Source organism: Phocoena sinus, chromosome 8, assembly GCF_008692025.1.
Source record: "Phocoena sinus isolate mPhoSin1 chromosome 8, mPhoSin1.pri, whole genome shotgun sequence".
Taxonomy (NCBI): Eukaryota; Metazoa; Chordata; class Mammalia; order Artiodactyla; family Phocoenidae; genus Phocoena; species Phocoena sinus.
This window is the reverse complement of record NC_045770.1, coordinates 58,063,983-58,085,905: the sequence shown is the minus strand read 5'-3', so window position 1 is coordinate 58,085,905 and position 21,923 is coordinate 58,063,983. Positions and strand designations below refer to the sequence as shown.

At 41.2% G+C, this 21,923-nt stretch overlaps 1 protein-coding gene across 1 annotated transcript in view; it reads left to right on the top strand.

Moving 5' to 3' along the window:
* The window catches only part of PPME1 (protein phosphatase methylesterase 1), a 77,303-nt gene extending 55,624 nt beyond the window's left edge, over positions 1 to 21,679 (top strand). Inside the window, exons 8-14 of the mRNA XM_032641270.1 lie at positions 1,636 to 1,701; positions 7,139 to 7,262; positions 13,295 to 13,424; positions 14,325 to 14,369; positions 18,349 to 18,413; positions 19,039 to 19,106; positions 20,450 to 21,679. Of these exons, the coding sequence (XP_032497161.1) occupies positions 1,636 to 1,701; positions 7,139 to 7,262; positions 13,295 to 13,424; positions 14,325 to 14,369; positions 18,349 to 18,413; positions 19,039 to 19,106; positions 20,450 to 20,468 (517 nt within the window). The 3' untranslated portion in view covers positions 20,469 to 21,679. The remainder of the gene's footprint in view (positions 1 to 1,635; positions 1,702 to 7,138; positions 7,263 to 13,294; positions 13,425 to 14,324; positions 14,370 to 18,348; positions 18,414 to 19,038; positions 19,107 to 20,449) is intronic.
* Positions 21,680 to 21,923: the final 244 nt, after the last annotated feature.

The following is a 21,923-nucleotide window of genomic DNA, read 5'->3' as shown; positions in this document are numbered from 1 at the left end:
AGAGGGGATCTAGGTCAAATGCTGCTGAGAGATCAAGTAAGGTAAAGACTAAGAAATGACCATTAGGATGGTCATTGGCATGATGGAGGTGACCTTGACAAAGGAAATCTCAGAAAGTAGGAGATAAAAACCTGATATAAGTTGGGGATATTGGTTGAGGAAAGGATGGGAGGTGACAAAGTGGAGAAAGCATGTAAGATAACTTTTTTGAGAAGTTTTGTTGTATAGGAGAGCAGAGAAATGGGTTAGTATCTAGAAGTGAATATGGGGTTGAAAATGTTTTTAAAGGCTAGAGAAGGTTTTTATTTTTATTTATTTTTTGATGTGGATCATTTAAAAAATATATTCATTCATTCATTAAAATTCATTCATTCATTTAGCTAGCTAGCTACCTGTGCTGGGATCTTTAGCTGTGGCATACAAACTCTCAGTTGTAGCATGTGGGACCTAATTCCCTAACCAGGGATGGAACCTGGGCCCCCTGCATTGGGAGCGCAGAGTGTTAGCCACTGGACCACCAGGGAAGTCCCCTAGAGGATGTTTTTAAAGGATGTTTTATAGTATTCACTAGAGAAAAAAATAACGACATAAGGAAGAGACAGGATAAGTAAAGGAAACGAGGTCTTCATAAACAAGAGAGAATGGGAAACCAGTGCCCAACATTGGCCTTGAATAGGAACAGAGATATTTCACCTATTAAACAGTCTTCAAAGGCAGAGTATATGATTATAAATACTAGTGGATTTGTAGATTCAGTTTGTGGTAGAAAAACGACATAGTAGTTCTGATTACCTCTGTTTATCATTAAAATAAGAAACAAAGTCATTAAGGGGGGGTACACTAAAATTTTATGTGATGTTTTGTTTGTTTTAAGCTAAAAAATGAGATATGAAGAAATGTGTTCTTGTGGGCCTGCTTCAGGTGGTGTTTTCAGTTCCGCCTGGGACATGTAGTCTTTTTGCTTGGGCCTTAGCCAACTCTGAGAAGACTAATCTATATTTATAGAGTCAAAGCTCCTAAGTTCTATCATGGCATGGAAGACCCTCTAGGAGCTAGCCCCTGCATGCCTATCCTTATTCTGTCACACTACTCCTTTACTCTCCTCTGCTCCTCCTTGCACTCTGCCTTCTAAAATCATCCTGCTGACTTTTTCACATCACAGTGTCTTCATTCACAGCGTGCCTTCTGCCTGTTTTGCTCTGACCACCAGCTTTTATCTTCCGCTTAACTTATCTTCAGTCCTCAGTTTAGGCAAGACATTTGGGAAGCTTTCTCTAACCTCATTTAGAATAAAGTGGTTCCTTTGAACCTTGCCTTATTATATTAAAATTATTTGTTGTGTTTCTTTCCCCCACTGAATTATGTGCTTGAGCACAGGCCTGGCACATAGTATCCTACTGGTAAATATTTGCAGAACTGAAGTGATTTTAATGCCTTTACTTAATTTTTACTGCTTGGCTTATAGCCATAATAACCAGGTGGGAAGTAGTGGTAGTCTCCATGGTAAACTACATTGGTAACCACACCTTTTAAGTAGATCGCACAGAATCTGCAGAATTATTGATTTGACCCTGGTGACATGATAAGATGGATGCTGAATAACCTCCTCTCTCCTGTCTCACTGTTCTCTTCTAGTGTGAAGAGTGGCCAGATTCGAAATCTGGAGTCTGCCCGTGTCTCAATGGTTGGCCAAGTCAAACAGTAGGTCTTATTTTGCCCCCTTGGGCTGGTTAGAGGCTGAAACAGGGTGAGGGAATTACAGATTGCTTTTATTGTCATATACCTATTCTACCATCTTGGTGAATGCCTTCATTATTTTAGATAATTTTTATAAGTGAGCTCATTAGGGCCAGCTATATAGATTTTCTTTTTTTCTTTCTTCTTTTTTGAAGAAATCCCAAAGCCAAATAATGTCTTCTATATAATACTGGATTACCTTATTAGCACAACCGTAGGTGTTAAAAGGTGAAGAATACCAGAGAAAGGATGTTAAATTAAGTGTTCACTCTAGTGCTGGCAGCTATGGTTTCATTATTTTTTTTTTAACATCTTTATTGGAGTGTAATTGCTTTACAATGGTGTGTTGGTTTCTGCTGTATAACAAAGTGAATCAGCTATATGTATACATATATCCCCATATCTCCTTCCTCTTGCGTCTCCCTCCCACCCTCCCTATCCCACCCCTCTAGGTGGTCACAAAGCACCGAGCTGATCTCCCTGTGCTATGCGGCTGCTTCCCACTAGCTATCTGTTTTACATTTGGTAGTGTATATATGTCCATGTAACTCTCTCACTTTGTCCCAGCTTACTCGTCCCACTCCCTGTGTCCTCAAGTCCATTCTCTATGTCTGCATCTTTATTCCTGTCCTGCCCCTAGGTTCTTCAGAGCCATTTTTTTTTTTTTAAGATTCCATATATATGTGTTAACATATGGTATTTGTTTTTCTCTTTCTGACTTACTTTACTCTGTATGACAGACTCTAGGTCCATCCACCTCACGACCAATAGTTCAATTTCATTTCTTTTTATGGCTGAGTAATATTCCATTGTATATATGTGCCACATCTTTATCCATTCACCTGTCAGTGGACACTTAGGTTGCTTCCATGTCCTGGCTATTGTAAATAGTGCTGCAGTGAACAGTGTGTTACATGTCTCTTTTTGAATTATGGTTTTCTCAGGGTATATGCCCAGTAGTGGGATTGCTGGGTCATATGGTAGTTCTATTTTTAGTTTTTTAAGGAACCTCCATCCTGTTCTCCATAGTGGCTGTATCAGTTTACATTCCCACCAACAGGGCAAGAGGGTTCCCTTTTCTCCACACCCTCTCCAGCATTTATTGTTTGTAGATTTTTTGATGATGGCCATTCTGACCGGTGTAAGGTGATAGATACCTCATTGTAGTTTTGTTTTGTTTTTAATTTATTTATTTTTGACTGCATTGGGTCTTCGTTGCTGCACATAGGCTTTCTCTAGTTGTGGTGAGTGGGGGCTACTCTTCGTTGCAGTGCGTGGGCATCTCATTGGGGTGCCTTCTCTTGTTGTGGATCCTGGGCTCTAGGCACGTGAGCTTCAGTAGTTGTGTCATGTGGGCTCAGTAGTTGTGGCTCGCGGGCTCTAGAGTGCAAGCTCAGTAGTTGTGGCACATGGACTTAGTTGCTCCACGGCATGTGGGATCTTCCCAGACCAGGGCTTGAACCTGTATTCCCTGCATTGGCAGGCAGATTCTTAACCACTGTGCCACCAGGGAAGCCCTCATTGTAGTTTTGATTTGCATTTCACTAATGATTAGTGATGTTGAGTGTTCTTTCATGTGTTTGTTGCCAATCTGTATATCTTCTTTGGAGAAATGTCTTTTTAGGTCTTCTGCCCATTTTTGGATTGGGTTGGGTTTTTTTTGATATTGAACTGCATGAGCTGCTTGTATATTTTGGAGATTAATCCTTTGTCAGTTGCTTCATTTACAAATATTTTCTCCCATTCTGAGGGTTGTCTTTTCGTCTTGTTTATGGTTTCCTTTGCTGTGCAAAAGCTTTTAAGTCTCATTAGTTTCCGTTTATTTTTGTTTTTGTTTGTTTGTTTGCGGTACGCCGGGCCTCTCACTGTTGTGGCCTCTTCCGCTGTGGAGCACAGGCTCCAGACGCGCAGGCTCAGCGGTCATGGCTCACGGGCCTAGCCACTCCGCGGCATGTGGGATCTTCCTGGCCTGGGGCACGAACCCAAGTCCCCTGCATCAGCAGGTGGACTCTCAACCACTGCGCCACCAGGGAAGCCCTATTTTTTTTTTTTTTTTTTTTCCTATTTTTGTTTTTATTTCCATTTCTTTAGGAGGTGGGTCAAAAAGGACCTTGCTGTGATTTATGTCATAAAGTGTTCTGCCTATTTTCCTCTAAGAATTTGATAGCGTCTGGCCTTACATTTAGGTCTTTAATCCATTTTGAGTTTATTTGTGTATGGTGTTAGGAAGTGTTCTAATTTCATTCTTTTACACGTAGCTGTCCAGTTTTCCCAGCCCCACTTATTGAAGAGGCTGTCTTTTCTCCATTGTATATTCTTGCCTCCTTTATCAAAGATGAGGTGACCATATCTGTGTGGGTTTATCTCTGGGCTTTCTGTCCTGTTCCATTGATATATATTTCTGTTTTTGTGCCAGTATATGGTTTTATTCTGATAAGAGTCTCCTTCTAAGCCAAACTTGGTTGTAAGGAAATTATATTATAAAAGCTTTCACATAGCCTGGGTGAAAGCCAGATTTTAAGGTAGAGCTAAGATTATTTAGCCCAATTGATCCTCCTAGATTGGGTTACATCAGTCCTGGGTATTGCTATATAGTCACAAAATAAACTTTAGGTGAATTGGGAAAATGTTGCCCACCAGGACAAACAGCACAAGAGTTGATGAAAATGATAATGGCATTATTGAATGCCTGCTATTTTCCAGGCACTATGCAAGGTATTTTATATACACTATGTAAAATTTAAAATCTTGGGTAATGGAAATCTTTCAGACATACACAAGTAGAATAATATAAAGAACCTCAATGTACCCATTGCCCATTTTCAACAGTTACGAACTCATGGACAGTCTTGTTTCATCTGTGCCCCTATTTACTTCCCCTAAGGACAAAATATATTGAAAGAAATTTCAGATAAACATAATTTCCTCTGTAAGATTTTGGTATGCTCTAAAAGGTAAGGACACGTTAAGCACAGTCACAAGACTGCTGTCACACCTAAAAAAATTAACAGTTCCTTAATATCATCAAAGGTCTTTAGTATTCACTTACCTGATTATCTCATACATTTTTTTAGTTCAAACCAGAATTATAATAGGGTAAATACATAGCAATTGATTGATAAATCTCTTAAGTATCTTTAATCTATAGGTTCCACTTCTCTCTCTCTCTTTTTTTTCCTGGCAATTTATTCATTGAGGAAACCTAGTTGTTTGCCCTTTAGAACTTCCCACAGTCTAGATTTGCTGATTGATTCCTCAAGGTGTAATTTAACATGTTCCTTTATTCCCTGTATTTTCTGTAAATTGTTAGATCAGAGGTTTGATCGATCTTAGGTTTGTTTGTGGTTATTTTGGTTTTTTTTATTTGTTTGCAAGTATAGGTGATATCGTATACTGCCATCAGGAGGCACATAATGGTCTGGTTGTCTCTTTTATTTTTTTAATGTTAGTAGCCTTTGATGATCACTACCTAGATTCATTCATTCATTCATTCATTTGCACTATCTCATTTAATCCTTACCATACCTCTTCAAGGTAACTATCATTTTATAGGGGAGGAAATGGAAGTCCAGAAAGGTAAAGTGACTTTCCCGGGATCACTAGCTAATGAATGATAGAGCTCATGTTCAAATTCCTATGTATTTGACTTCAAGGCCTATATTATGGATTTTATATCCATAATATAAAAAGGGAAAGGGAAATTTGCATAGTAATATCTGGCAGGCACAATGCAGAGGTTTTAAATAAGCTGTGAGGCTGCTCACTTTTCAATGCTTAAATATTTTGAGATCTGACTTGTCTAAGCAGTGGTAAAGCATTTTGAAAGGGAGTTAATTTACATGGCTTATATGCAGGTAGTTCGCTGATTTGTAAATTTTTACTTCACGTGGTGTTTTCTCTAAATATGTAAACCTATGTATGTAAGTATCTGGGTGTTTTAATTGTGACATAGATATTCGCTGGAACCTTCTTGCCCTTCTTGATCTAGGTATAATTCTCTTGAACCTCTCATTCCACTCCCAAAGCACATGTTGTTTCTTTGATACTTTGACCTAGATGTGAAACTTGACACCCTAAGTTCCTAAGAAAACCCCCACTTAACAAAACACTTGTGAACATACAGGTTACTGAAGGTTTGGTAGAGGAGACAAAGAAGGAGAAGTTATTCTTAAAAATCCACCACTGAAGCTTGACTGACCCTTGAATTTATCCCAGTCTCTTTTTGTCTTGCTTGTTCTCTCTCCTTTCCTCCTTTCTCTCTCCCTTTTCAAGGGCAAAATAACATTATCATGCAGAGCAGACCTTGGCCCTAGCTGCTGCATAGGCTGTTGAGGTTTTACCTTTAACACTTGTCAATGTATTTTTTTCCGAGTTCTCTTTAAAAGGAATTATGGTACCAGCTGTTCCTATAATAATTTTTCTACCTAATTACATAATAGAGATAATATTTTTAGATGAAAAACAACAATAATTGGTTGCATCAGATGTGTTGATGTCTAAGGTTTATCTGGCACTGGTTATTGTTTTAATCTATTTTTTATTAATTTATTTTTATTTTTGGCTGCATTGGGTCTTCATTGCTGCACACGGGCTTTCTCTAGTTGCATCGAGCAAGGGCTACTCTTCGTTGTGGTGCGCGGGCTTCTCATTGCGGTGGCTTCTCATTGCAGAGCATGGTCTTCAGTAGTTGCAGCACGCAGGCTCAGCAGTTGTGGCTCGCAGGCTCTAGAGTGCAGGTTCAGTAGTTGTGGTGCACGGGCCTAGTTGCTCCGTGGCATGTGTGATCTTCCCGGACCAGGGCTCAAGCCCATGTCCCCTGCATTGGCAGGCAGACTCTCAACCACTACACCACCAGTGGCCCTGGTTACTGTAATTGCCAGTTTCTGTCAGCTCATTAAAAGTGGAGGCCCTTTACCAATCTGTTTGAGCCTTGTTCTACTACAGGCAGGGTACAGTAGAAAAGCACTATGCTTTAGAGTTAATTGGGCCTGGATCTGCCTCCCAGGCTTATCCACTCATGAGCTAAGTGATCCTGGACAATTTTTTTAACTCTTCAGAGCTACTTTATGGGATTGCTATGAGGATTATATAAGATAACGCCAATAAAACTCTTGTCACCATGCCTCAGGAAATGGTTACTCCCTTCTGTGGGTCAGTATTGCTGCAGGAACTGGGAACCAGCCCTTGGAGTATAGTCAAACATTGGTGATGATTTCCATAGTCCTGGTCAACTTTTGTACATTTTAAAATGCATGTTTTTCACACCCTCCTTCTCCCAGGAGCACTGTTAAGTTTAAACTAATAATTGATTATAAAAGGCCATAAATATCAGCATCTCTAAGGTAATTTGTGTGTAGAAGAGAGGTGTGTGATAACACTTTTTTTTTTTAAAAAAACATAGATGTGAAGGAATTACAAGTCCAGAAGGCTCCAAATCTATAGTAGAAGGAATCATAGAGGAAGAAGAAGAAGACGAAGAAGGAAGTGAGTCAGTAAACAAAAGGAAAAAGGAAGATGACATGGAGGTGGGTGAAAGCCTGAATACACTTGGAAGGATGGGTTAGGGAATGGTTCAAAAGTGTGTAAGGTGCGAAAGGGAGGTAACATTGTTCTTTTTGTCCATCATTAGATATTTTAGGAGACGAAGATACCATCATAATAGATACTTAGATTAACTGTAAGATATAAAGCACTGTTGATGGCTCTGACAAATTGGAACATAAAACTTACAGTACTACCCTACCCTCAAGCAGACTGCTTTCTCATCAGGCCCTTTCTCACCTCTGTACTTCTGTTCCTGTGATTTATCTCATGAGAAAATCCCATTTCGTACCAGTCTACCCTAAACTTATCCAGATCCTTCCCATCTTTCAAGGTGTATCTCCTTGGGGAAGCTTTCTGACCCCAGTTTATATTAGTCCCTCTGCAGTACAGCACTGAGAGCCTGTAGGACACACCTTAGCACTTTCTTTTCTGAAGTTGTGACCAAGTCATAGAACTGATTTTCATAAGCCACCTTCAAAATATTATGGTTTTCTTATAGTCATCCCTAGAATGTAGATTCAGTGTCCTCTAATAACATAAGAATTGTCTCCCAACAAAAATATCCTATGTATTTTGAGGGCAGGAACTGATGTTCTGTGTGAATTTCCTTCAGCGTATAGCTCAGGGTTGTGTGCATAGTGAGTGTTCTGTGAGAACTTGCTGAGCAACTGATTTGAGGACGCCAGTGGGAAGGGGTGCTTTTTCTGGGAAATGATGAGTGAGTGTGAGCCATAGACTTTCTGGGATGGATTATGAACATCTTACTAATGACAGGGAATTAGTAAGATGTTACTAATCTTACTTATGTATACTTGGTGTATACCACATATTCCTTTGCATTTGGAGATGCTAGTGTTAGCAAGGAAGAGGGTGCATTTTTTTTAAACAGTATTTTTAATTTAATGAGGATCTTCTTGTCATCCTTAAGATCAATGAATAATACTTTGTACCTCTTTGGAGTTTACAAAATTATAAATAATGCATGATCAGTTTGCCCTCCAACACTCTGTGAGATGAGGGGAGACCTTTTCTCACATGTTAACACTACAGAAACTGAGACTCAGAGATGAAGAGATTTGTTCAGGGTAATCAATTAGTGTTTAGTAGATTTGAGACTGATACAAACTATCAGTTACGTTTTACCTTTTATGTGCTAGGATCTATACTGAATGCTTCACATTAATATCTCTAGTTCTCATTTTGCCTCTGCATTGTAGGTATTAACACTGTTTTACAACTCAGATGCAGATACTTGCTTATGGTCACATATAAATGTTAGTGCTAAAACACATCTAGATCCTCTGGTTTTTAATTCCAACTCATTTTTTCCTTATAATTTTTTATAGGGCCTATTGTATGGGGTTTTATGAACTCCAGCAGTTTTGTTAGGAGGACAAACTGAGGCATATCAGTCAATGAGGAGCATAGCTAAACAATCTCCACCTGAGGAAGGACACAGAGAAACTCTAGTAGTCAACAACTTCTTGCAACTAGTAGATAAGTCCTGGAGATCTGATGCACAGCACAGTAATTATAGGCAACAATACTGTATTATAAACTTCAAAGTTGCTAAGACACTAGATCTTAATTGTTCCCACCGCAAAAAAATGATAATTATATGACATGTTAGAGGTGTTAGGTAACACTATGGTGGTAATCATATTGCAATATATAAATGTATCAGATGAACATGTTGTACACCGTAAACTTAAACAATGTTGTATGTCAGTTATATCTCAAAGGAAAAATAAATAAAAATGATGGAGAAAATGTTAATAATGCCAATTAAACTTAACAACAACAGCACAAAAACCGGGCAAAGCTTCATAGGGGCATCTCTGTTTAGCACAATATAAAAAGTTGTGTTTCAAATGACCCTGAGGCATACATAAGAGGTCAGTTGCATCCACTCTGCTCTGTAAAAGAAAACAAACTATACTTTTTTATTGGGGATGGGGAGAATCTAATACAAAATGGTTAAAATACAGAAAAGAAAGGGAAAACATTTAAGCTTTGATCCTTAAAGGAATAAACTTCACTTGTCCAGGAGATATTCCTTTGTGCATAAATCTCTTTCTTTTTCGGACTGCTTTATTGAAAGGTAACTCATCCAAAGTATACCATTCAGTGATTTTTAGTACAGTCACAGTTGTGCAACCATCACAACAATCTAATCTTAGAACATTTTCGTCACTTTTAAAAGAAATGTCTTACTCATTTGCAGTCATTTTCCATTTCTCTCCATCCTTTCCAGATCTAGGCAATCACTAATCTGCTTTCCATCTCCACAGATTTGCCTAATCTGAGCATTTAATGTAAGTGGAATTATGTAGTATGTGATCTTCCATGACTTCCATTCCATTGCATACTGTTTTCCAGGTTCATTCTGTTGTAGCATGTATCAGTACTTCATTCCTATTTATGGCTGAATAATATTCCATTGTATAGATAGACTTTTTTTCAGATTTATTGAGGTATAATTGCCAATTAAAATTGTAAGATATTTAAAGTGTACAATGTGATGAACAGATGCATTGTGAAAGGATACTCCTCAATGAGTTAACACATCCATCACCTCACAGATTTACCTTTTTTGTGTGTGTTTTTGAGGACATTTAAGTTTACTCTCTTAGCAGATTTCAGTTATACATTATTGTCAACTATAGTCACTATAATTGTGTTTTATATTAATTAGATCCTCAGACCTTTTTCGTCTTATAACTGAAAGTTTATACCCTTTTACCAACTTCTATCTATTCTTCTACCTTCCAGCCCCTGGCCTGCTAACCACTTTTTTTTTTTTTTTTGCGGCATGCGGGCCTCTCACTGTTGTGGCCTCTTCCGTTGCGGAGCACAGGCTCCGGACACGCAGGCTCAGCAGCCATGGCTCGCGGGCCCAGCTGCTCCGTGGCATGTGGAATCTTCCCAGACCGGGGCATGAACCCGTGTCCCCTGCATTGGCAGGCAGACTCTCAACCACTGCGCCACCAGGGAAGCCCCTGGTAACCACTTTGATAGACCACACTTTTAATCCATTCATCAGTTAATGGACATGTGGGTTATTTCCACTTTTTGTCTTTTAGGAATAATGCTGATATAAACATTCAAGTAAAAATTTTTGCATGGGCATAGGTTTTTATTCTCTTGGGTATATACCTGTGAGTGGAATTGCCGGATGGTAACTCATTTGAGGAACAGCCATTCTGTTTTCCAAAGTGCCTGCATCATTTCATATTCGCACTAGCAGTGTATGAGGGATCCAGTTTTTCTGTATCCTTGCCAGCACTTGTTACTGTCTTTCTTTTTGATTATAGCCATCCTAGTATGAAGTGGAATCTCATATCTGTGGTTTTGATTTACATTTTTCTAATGACTATTGATGTTGAGCATCTTTTCATGTGCTTATTGGCCATTTATGTATCTTCTCTGGAAAAATATCTCTTCATATCTTTTGCCCATTTTTAAATAGGGTTATTTGTCTTTTTGAGTTGTATTTGCGGATGAAATCTAGTATGCATTTGGGAGCGGCTTGTGAGATTATGCTGTCTCTGTGGAGCTGATCTCTTATAAATGACTCATAAATGGGAAGCACTGCATGCAGTAGGACAGGCTGAGGTTCCAAGTTGAAATGACAATTAGTGTTCATTTCAAAGTGTCCTGTGTCTGGAAAATATTAATAGAAGAGAATAGAATGAGTTGTTTAGTGAGATCTAGAAGATCCAAGTTTCCTGACTCCCCATCCAGTGATCTTTTTTTTTAAATTGTGGTAAAAAACACACACAACATAAAATTTACCATCTTAACCATTTTAAAGTGTATAGTTCAGTAATATTAAATATATTCACACTGTTGTGCAACCAGTTTCCAGAATTTTCTTATCTTCCAAAACTGAAACTCTGTACCCATTAAACAACAACTCCCCTTTCCCGCTTCCCCCCGACCCCTAATAATCACCATTCTACTTTCTGTTTCTGTGAATTTCACTATATTTTAGATACCTCATATAAGTGGACTCATATAGCATTTGTGATCATTAATGATCAATGCAAATCAAATCAAATGCAAATCAAAACCATAAATATCACTTTGTACCCATTAGGGTGGCTACTGCCAAAAAAACCCAAAATAACAAGTATTGGCAAGGATGTGGAGAAATTGGAACCATTTTGCACTATTGGTGGGATTACAAAATGGTACAATCACTATTAAACATGGTATGGCAGTTACTCAAAAAATTAAAAATGGAACTACGTTATGATCCAGCAATCTCACTTTTGGGTATATACCCAAAAGAAATGAAAGCAGGGTCTTGAATAGATATTTGCACCCATGTTCATAGCAGCTGATCTCTTAATAGTAAGTGCTGTTGGAACATCTTTTCATGTACTTATCAGCTGTTTGTACATCTTCTTTGGAGAAATGTCTGTTCAAGTCCTATGCCCATTTTTAAATGAGGTTATTTGATTTTTTTGTTGTTGAGTTACAGGAATTCTTTTATGTCCTTTGGATATTAACTCCTTATGAGATACATGACTTGCAGATATTTTCTCCCATTCAGTGGTATGCCTTTTCACTCTATTGATTGAGTTCTTTGATGCACAAACGTTTTTAAGTTTGATATAGTCCATTTATCTATTTTTACTTTTGTTGTCTCTGCTTTTGGTTCCATAACCAAGAAATCATTGCTAAGTCCAATGTCGTGAAAAGTTTCATGATGCTTTCTTCTAGAACTTTTACAGTTGTAGGTTTTTGTATTTAGGTTTTAATCCATTTGAGTTAATTTTTGTATGTTGTCCAACTTCATTCTTTTGCTTATGGATATCCAGTTTCCCCAGCACCATTTGTTGAAAAGAGTGTCCTTTCTCCATTGAGTAGTCTCAGCATCCTTATCAAAGATCATTCGACTGTATACGTGAGAGTTTATTTCTGGGCTCTCGAAGTTTTTATTCCATTGCTCTATTTGTCTGTCTTTATATCAGTACTATGCTGTTTTGATTACTGTAACTTTGTAATATATTTTGAAATCAGAGAGCATGAGTCCTCCAATTTTGTTCTTCTTTATTAAAATTGCTTTGGCTATTTGGGGTCCCTTGAGATTCTATATGAATTTTAGGATGAATTTTTCTATTTTTGCAAAAAATGCCATTGGGATTTTGATATTGTGTTAAATCTGCAGATCATTTGGGTAGTATGAACATCTTAACCATGTGGTGATCTTTAATACAATATATGCTGTCTCATGCTCACTTCTAGATTTTCATATTTTGGTTGATATGTGGTCATCTAATTATTTCAGTTATAATATTTCAAAATTTTGATGCAGAAAAGTATAGAGAACCTTTTATTTGTTCAGCTTGTATTTGATGAGTGCATACTCTGTGCCATCTACTTTATATCGAGATTTAACAGATATTGACATTTTGTCATATTTGTGTCAGTTTTCCTTTTTTAAATTACCATTGCAGGAACATTATATCATTGTCATAAATAAAAATATAAGAAAACATGTTCTATGAACAAATCAACATATTTTCAGTTTTCCCTTCCAGTTCTTTCCCAAAGTATACCATATTTTTCCAGTAGTAATCCTAACTTAGATGACATGTTGTACTCTGCTTCTTTCACTTAATATTATATTGTAAGCATTTTTCATACTACAGTGTGTTTTTGTAGTTATTCTTCTGATGATGTGTTCATTTTGCCAAATGAGTATAAGAAGCTCAATCTTGGCCTTACCATTTACTAGGTTTGTGATCTTAAGAAAGTTTCCTAGGTTCACTGAAACTAATAGAAGTAAAAAGTAAACTTCTGATTATCTAAACATGGAAATTACAACAATAACCTAGGTCACAAGGCTGTTATAAGGATTAAATGTATATTAAAATGTCAGGGACATGGTAAGCTCTTAATATGTGCTAGTTTCCTTCCCTTTCCTTTTCCCAGGGACCTAGTTTTTATCCTGTTCCTCCAGGGGTTGCCCTCAGAGACTCAAAACTTGCTCTTATTCCTCCAGACCAAGAAAGACCATCCTTACACTTGGAGAATTGAACTGGCAAAAACAGAAAAATACTGGGATGGCTGGTTCCGAGGCTTATCCAATCTCTTTCTTAGTTGTCCTATTCCGAAATTGCTGCTCCTGGCTGGTAAGTGTGTATGTGTTTTTATTAGTCAGCTTGGGCTGCCATAACAAAATACAATAGACTGGGTGGCTTAAACAACAGATTAATTTTCCCACAGTTCTAGAGGCTGGAAGTCTGAGATAAGGGTTCCAGACTGGTCGAGTTCTGCTAAGAGCTTTCTTACTGACTTGCAAACAACCACCTTTTCACTGTGTTCTTACATGGCAGAGAGAGTGAGAACAAGCTAGCTCTCTGCTGTTTATTCTTATAAGGACACTAATCCTGTCCTGTGAGGGCCCTACCCTTATGACCGCATTTAACTTTACTTACTTCCTCATTTAACCTTAATTACTTCCATATCTCCAAATATGGTCACATTGTGAATTAGGCCTTCATCATATAAATTTGGGGGGAACACAGTTGAGTCCCTAGCAGTGTATGTATATTGTCATCTCAGCATGTCTTTGTTAAAACTATTTACCAAATGGGTAGCGACTTCCAAAGTGAAGTACCATCCTCCCTCATTTGTGCCCTTTCTCCTCCCTTTGCCAAATCCCTAAACCTAACTAAGCATAAGCATCCACCTGGGATGGCCGAATTCTGGCCTGGCCTCTACCTGGTCAAGCCCAAGTCCTTCTCCTTGAGTGGTATAAGGATATTCTGAGTATAATGGAAATTTGAAAAGTAAAACCCTATTTTCAGAAACCAGCTTAAACAAGCAAAGTGGTTACGGGGAACCTCAGCCTAGAAAGCTTCATGTGGTGAGAATATACCCTCAGGGAGTTAGGATTGGCATTAACATGAATTGAGAATGTCATCATGTTTACAACTCTAGCAATTTTTACTTCATTATTGAACAGCAGAGCCTATTTCACACAGCTTTTTTCTAGCAAGCTACTTATGGATTCTCTTATTTTGTTCTAGGTGTTGATAGATTGGATAAAGATCTGACTATTGGCCAAATGCAAGGTAAGCTGTGAAGAAATTATGTTCCTAGGTCCCCTGAGGGCAGAGAAATGGGCAGAGTCATGTGGAAATTTTCCATCTAAAAATGGGAATTGTACTACCACATATGCCTCAGAGTTGTAAGGATTAAAGTGAGGCAATGTCTTTGAAAGGGGCATTATAAACTATAAAGTACTCTGTGTAAATATACAATATTGTGAAAGATATTCTGAATACTGATCAGTATTTTTATTATTGTTCGAATTCTTAGGAAAGGGAAAGGTCCAAGATAACCCAGATACAAAAAGGTTGAACTCTATTTAGAAGACAGCATAATGAGGTGGTAAAAGCAAGGGCTCTGAGAAATGCGTTTGAGTATTGCTTCCTTCCTACTAATTTTTTTGACCTTGGGCAAGTTACTTGACCTGCCTTAGCTTTAGTTTTCTCGGTCTATAAAATGAGAAAATTGATGGCAACCTCACAAGGATTGTGAAGTATAATGAGTAGGAAAGTGACATGTTGTGCTTAGGTCCAGGTGTATTGGCTAGATGACTGTGGAGGTAGTGGAACCAATTTCATGGAAGCTTTTGGCTTTAGTACAGATGAAAGGCCTGGTGAATGTGAAGTCAGTAGTCACTGGCAACTTTGGGTTATAGGAAGAAGAGGTGCTAACTCCAAGGCCAAGGTTTCAAGCTTAAGCAGATTCTGTTCTTGACCTTCCTTCTTTTCTACTTACTCTCCCTGGGCAATCTCATGGCTCTCATTTATACCCTGATAACTCCCAAAACTAAACATCTGACTCATACCTCTCCATGTATCAAACCTGCTGGACATCTCTACTTGGATGTCTCATGGGCCTCTCAGACTGTTCCTTGAGCTGTCCTCAAGCTCTCCACAGAGAAGGGGGCTATTTTCCTTGATAATAGTTGTTCAAAAGTCTCTGAATGATTTATCAAACTCTGGCCTTAGACCTTCATACCATACCCTTCCCTTCTCCCAACTACATAGTGTCCTGAGGCCTTGAGCAGGACCATGGGCTGGGACTATGTGATTTTTTTGGCACTGATGTTGGTAATTCTAGTTTATTTTTAAATTTATTTTCGGCTGCATCAGGTCTTTGTTGCTGCACGTGGGCTTTCTCTAGTTGTGGCGAGCGGGGGCTACTCTTCGTTGTGGTGCATGGACTTCTCATTTCGTTGGCTTCTCTTGTTGCGGAGCACGGGCTCTAGGCATGCGGGCTTCAGTAGTTGTGGCATGTGGGCTCAGTTGTTGTGGCTCGTGGGCTCTAGAGTGCAGGCTCAGTAGTTGTGGCGCATGGGCTTAGTTGCTCTGCGGCATGTGGGATCTTCCCGGACCAGGGCTCAAACCCCAGTCCCCTGTATTGGGAGGCGGATTCTTAACCACTGTGCCACCAGGGAAGTCCTGATGTTGGTTATTCTGAGCTTAGACATTTTTCCGTAAATTCAATTAAGCAAACCTTTCCTAAGCAAGAAAAGACCTAGTTGTAAGACTTGTGCTTGATGCTGGGCACACAGAAGAATCAGACATAGCTCTTGATACTATCTGAAAGCAGTTAATCTTGACTAGAATAGCATTTGGAATCAGTGTTGATCACCAGCCTTGGAAGCAGACAGTCCTGGGTTTGAATCACTCTTACTGGTTTTGTGGCTTGCTGACTTCCTTAATTCTGAGTTCCTTCATCTATCGAATGGAGATAATGAAATAATTCAATTGTGTGAGGTTTAAATGAGAAAATGTGGGTGAAGTAAAATAAATGATGGCTTCATTGTGTCCAGGAGGCACTCCTGATACCTCATTAAATCCCTCCTGTTTCCCCAGTAAGGTTTATGCCAAGACCACCTTCTCTTTCAAAGCATCCCATGAGTATGTATAGAGAGTAATGACATCCATAAAACAAAAGGAAATGTCTAAATCACCACAGATTTCAAACCACAGCTTTCCCAGCACTGTTTAAACCAGCTGAATTAGTTACTGAATCCTAGAAATCCAGCACTCATTCATGGTGCAACTTAGGTGAATGATTTAGGCTCTCTGAACCTAAAGTTCCTCATCTGTAAGATTGGCGGGGAGGGGCTTCCCTGGTGGCACAGTGGTTAAGAATTCACCTGCCAGTGCAGGGGACATGGGTTCGAGCCCTGATCCTGGAAGATCTCACATGCCGTGGAGCAACTAAGCCCGTGTGCTACAACTACTGAGCCTGTGCTCTAGAGCCTGCGAGCCACAACTGCTGAGCCCACATGCCACAACTACTGAAGCCTGCGCGCCTAAAGCCCGTGCTCCGCAACAAGAGAAGCCACCGCAATGAGAAGCCCACGCACTGCAATGAAGAGTAGCCTCCACTCGCAGCAACTAGAGAAAGCCCGCATGCAGCAATGAAGACCCGATGCAGACAAAAATAAATAAATAAAATAATATGGAGTTGGAAATATGCCCACCTCATAAAATAATTGTGAGGATTACCCATGATTATGTTATTTTATGTGTACTGGGTACAGCATTGTTAGTATGTGTGAGCTCTCCCTGATTCCTTATACCCCCTCTTCCAAAGAGGAGTGAAAAATGCAGCCCCAGTCATCAAGGTTTGAGTTTTAAGTTTTATCAGGTTATTTGCTCGATCATTCATTCATCCAAAACTTACTAAGCGCTTATTTAATATCTAGCCCTGGGTTGGGCCCTATTAGGGATATAGAGCAAGTAATGATATTAGCCCTGTTCTTATAGAAATGACACACTCCTGCGGGGGCAAGCACCAGTGGCATATAGATATTAGTTTACAGAACAACAGGGGCACAAGCTGCTCTGTGTTTGGATCCATTAAATGCATTAACAGTAGTACATTAGGAGATACAGCGGAGAGGGGACTAGGCTGGAGCACCCAGCGGCAGCTTACTGCAGGAAGAGGGGCATAAGCAGGACCTTCCTGGAGGGAATGGTCTTAGTTCCTCTGCTGACTAATTAAGTGGCCTTGGGCAAATCACTTCACTAATCAAGGCCTTGGTTTCATCATCTCAAAAAAGAATTTCAGTATTTGTCCTGCTTAATTTTATAGGGTAAATTTGAGAATCAACTTAAAAAATGGGTAGATGAGTATTTTGAAAAAAGATTTTAAAGCACTGTGTAACTGGGGTAAGAATCCCAGAATGTGATAGCCAGAAGGACTTCCAGAGCTTACTCCCTTATTCTGAGGCTCTGAGAGTCTGCTCTCTCTACCTGTGGGAGCTCTGGGTCCCGTATTCTTTAGTCTCCTTAGAGATCTTGCTTTATCAGTCATTTCTGTTCATTCTTAATAACTGTCACATTAGTTGTGAGCTTACAGTGTTCTACAGGACAGTGTGAGAAAGTGCCTAGTACCGTGTCTGGCACATAGTTAAGCACTCAAATGGTAACTTATTATTGTAATAATAAATCTCAAAGTCCTTAACATGGCCTACAAACCCCTTAATGGTATGGTCCCTGCTTACCTCTCCAGCCTCATTGTTAACTCTCATGAGCACCATGCCAAAGTTTTTCTTTTCAGGAGCAAATACCATTTCATCCTTCTTTCTTTGTGTAAGTTATTTTTTCTGTGTGGGAAGCCTTCCTGGATCCCTATTTGATTGCAAAGCCCCACTTCTTGTGTTTTTCCAGTTCCATATGCTCTGTGTTATCATAGGAACTACATGCTGCATTAAAATGTTGGTTTTTATGTTTTGCTCTCCCACTAGACTGTAGTGTATACAGGAACTGTTTCTATGTGTCTGGCCCAAAGTAAATGCATACTAAATAGGTGTAGAAAGAAAAAGTGAAGGGAAAATGATTTGCTCAAGGTTACAATTTCAAGTATTACCATCCTCCTCAAAGGCTAGGTGTAATTGGGTCCAGAGTATTGGCAGGGAGGGGATGGGGGAGTCCTGGCCTCCTGGAGTGACCTGTGAGGCTGCAGAGATGGTAAGGAGAGGACCATTTTAGTCCCTGAGGTGGCTTTGGTTTGTATCTTCCCCAGGGAAGTTCCAGATGCAGGTCCTACCCCAGTGTGGCCATGCAGTCCATGAGGACGCTCCAGACAAGGTGAGTCTGGTGCTTGATGAATGTAAAAGGACAACGTGGAATAACTGTGTGTCTCACAGAAGGTAGAACCAGCCTCTGAGTCAGCCTGTGTCGCCTGCAGCAGCTGCTGTGGGGCCTACACAGTTGGGACTCCACCAGCTCCCCAGACCTCTCCCTGGCAGCTGCTTCTGGTCTTGGCTTTGTGTGTATGGGCTGAGGAGTTACTGGCACCCTGCTATTTCACCCAGGGCCCTATGGTTAAGATCTTAAGCTCTACTTCTCCATTGCCCCCGAAAGCCAGATGGTAGAAGGGATAATTGGGTAGAAACTGCTCTCTAAACCACAGTGACAGTTAGGAATTAATATGTGCTCCTCCTGTAGGAAAAAAGTGCTTTGTAACTCTAAGGGGATAAATAAGCCTTCACATCATTCCTCTTGACTTCTCTGGACCCATCCCTGGCAAATGGTGGGGAGGAGTCTCCCAGCCCTGCCAGGACCCAGGTCCTTGTGATTTCAGGCTCCTCAGAACTGTAGGACCCATGAGTCCACCAGAGAGCCTTACCTTCCAACAGAAGCCCACCAGACCTCCAAGGATGAACCCCGTTGCTACCCTTAACGTGGCCTGGAACATCTCTCCCTTTTCCAGGTAGCTGAAGCTGTTGCCACTTTCCTGATTCGGCACAGGTTTGCAGAGCCCATCGGTGGATTCCAGTGGTAAGGAAGTACAAAGGTTTAAGGAGCCCAGCAGTGCTCCAACAAAGAGATATTTGCAAGGTTATAGGTATCTCTGCCTTACCCCTGCCTGGTTTAGGTCACCTTGCCTTTCTTCTTCCTCTTCAACACAGAGCCCAGCATGTGTGTTTCTGCAAAGCCATGGTTGGTTCTTTCCATGTGCTCTGGTTCAATGAGTTGTTGCCTGGCTGACATTAAATGATGCCTAGTCCCCCACCCTCACTGTGATGCATACTTCTTCTTAAGATGCCCCTTCCTGTGGAGGCTGGGATGGGAATCCGTCCTTTTCCAGGCTCTCAGAGAAATTCAATATGCCTTCTCCTGCCCTGCTGCCAAGGAAGCTGGGGCAGGTCTTGAGGCTGTGTAGGGATCCGGAGCAGGGATTCCAACCCCAGCACTAGTAACATTTGGGTTGGGTAATCCTTTGTGGCGCGGGCTGTTCTGTGCACTGTAGCATGTTGAACAACATCCCTGGCCTTTACGTACCAGAAGCCAGTAGCACCCCTGAACACACACAGCTGTGACAGGCAAACATGTTTCTAGATTTTACCAAGTGTCTCAAGAGAGGCAAAGTCATTCCCAGTTGAGAACCACTGGGTCTAGAGGAACAAGGATGCCCCTCATCCTAGGAAGCTCTCCGTGTGATTAGGCAGACATAGTAGGTCTCTTTGTTGAGGAGGAGGAGGAAAAGAGGCATGGTGACCCAAACAACACAGTCTCGGCCCCACGTCAGGGAGCTCCCAGTCTTTGCTACAGGAGGCCCCTGATCCTCAGAGAGCCCACAGGCCTAATGAAGAGTCACACCTGCCAGTTGGGAAGTCTCTTATCTGATTCTGATGATGGTCTAGGGGAACTTGTTCCCCACCCTCAGGAAGTTTGAAGAAGAAAAAATGTTGAAGAAAAAGAAAGGGTTTCTGCATTAGGGAGTTCTGAATGCCAGGGCCTAGGAGGTGTGGATGACAGAGCAGGGTAGGCATTGGAAGTGAGGACAGGAGCCTGGTACAGTGAGCCACACAAGTGATTCCCTTATGCCAAACCACCCCTCAAGCAGCTGACTATTGATGGATCCCAGGAATCAAAATAAAGACTTAGTTTCACTTAATAAGCAGCGTTTGGGGCCCCTGGCCCATTTGGAGCTGTGGTCAAATCGGCAGTACCCTGAGAGCAGACCCTGTGTCTTGCCCTGGATGGGGCTGAGAAGAGGTGGGAGAGATCTACAAAGGCCTTGGTGATCATTAGGGAGGGTTTCCTGGATGAGACAGGGTAAGCAGCGGGAAAGCTAGTGACGGTCGCATTGTTTTCCACTCTCTTTCTACTCTTCACAGTGTGTTTCCTGGCTGTTAGTGACCTGCTCTCCTTCCCTCCCTCAACACTGAGCTCTGTTGTAAATACATTGCACCAGAGGCCACTGTGATGCCGCTGTCTCCTCCTCACCATCCTGCCCGACCATGTGACACCGGCTCCCTATAGACGGGCATCCCCAGATGTACAAACCCTTTCGTGTATTCCTGCCGAAAGCATTGTTTTCCAGGGCCTTTGACCAACATTGGTCTCCCCAGTTTAAGGCTCCCCAGCTCCTATCCCTTCCCTGTTCAGGGGTAGCCCCTGCCTGTCCTCCCTGCCTTGCCTAGGGTGAAGCCTCCGTCAGAACCCTGGGCCCCTATTCCTGGCATTAGGCAATGCACCTGCGTCCATATGTTTCCCCAGGCTCAGGGACCTCCATTCCTTGAGATTGTTCTTGCCATGGTCCTGCCCTACCTCATGGGATGGACCACGTGCGGCATAGTCCTTATTTTTCCCTTTTAAATAAAATACCAGTCAGGTACCTTTTTATCCCCGTCTTACTATTCTAGGCTTGGAAGACCCAGGGGGGCCAGGATCTCATCCTTAGGTACAGGGGTGGGGGGTGGATAGCATCACAAGAAACCAGCCTGAAAATCAGGCCCGGCCAGTCCAAGCACATGGCCTCCCAACTGGGGAGGGCCCACGGTCCCACTCCCACATGTCTGGGCACCTGCCCTGGGCTGAGGCCAGGCTGCTCCAGGGGTCTCTTGAGCCCTCACCTGCCACAGGGCAACCCAGGTTGAATACAGCCCACGCACAAAGCCACAGGCTAAGGCCCGTGGAGTTGTTTTTAAGAATCAAATTGAACCATTTTCATAATTGGTCCCTGGAGGTGTGCAGAGTGCCCGCTTGCCTTTTCTAGACCCACAGCTTATCTTAGCCATTTGTGGTTTCCATGTTACTCTTCATAGAATCAGTGCAGCCCAGCATCCTCAATATTTGCCCTCTTCCAGCTGCCTCATCACAGCACTTCAGTCTCCCCCTGCTGCCCAGGCACGCCATTCCCAAGGGCAGGGAGGGGCAGTCTCCTGCAGCCCATCTTTTCTGTGACTGTCTTAGGTGATGCGTAGCCCCCTCCACCTTTCGACCCAACAACTTCCTATTCCTGTCCTGCTGCAGGGTCTGAAGTCTGGGACCTACTTTGTTTCTTTGTTATTTATGATCTTGTTTAAAGAAAATAAATCTCCTAACCTTTATCTATCTGGTCTTTATGGAGTTGTCCTTATTTCTGTTGATCTGGGGGCAGGGAACATTTCACTGGATTTAGTCACCATAGAGCACCAGAAAAACCTCTTTCCTGTAGCCTATCAACATCTTATGCTCTGCCTGCTTCCCAGATCCATAATGCCCACTGGAATGGACAGAACCAGCTTCCACTGCAGCCCGGGAGACCATATTCCAGTCCCATCTCTTCCAGTTATTTGCTGTGTTGACTTTGGCCCAGAACAGGACAGT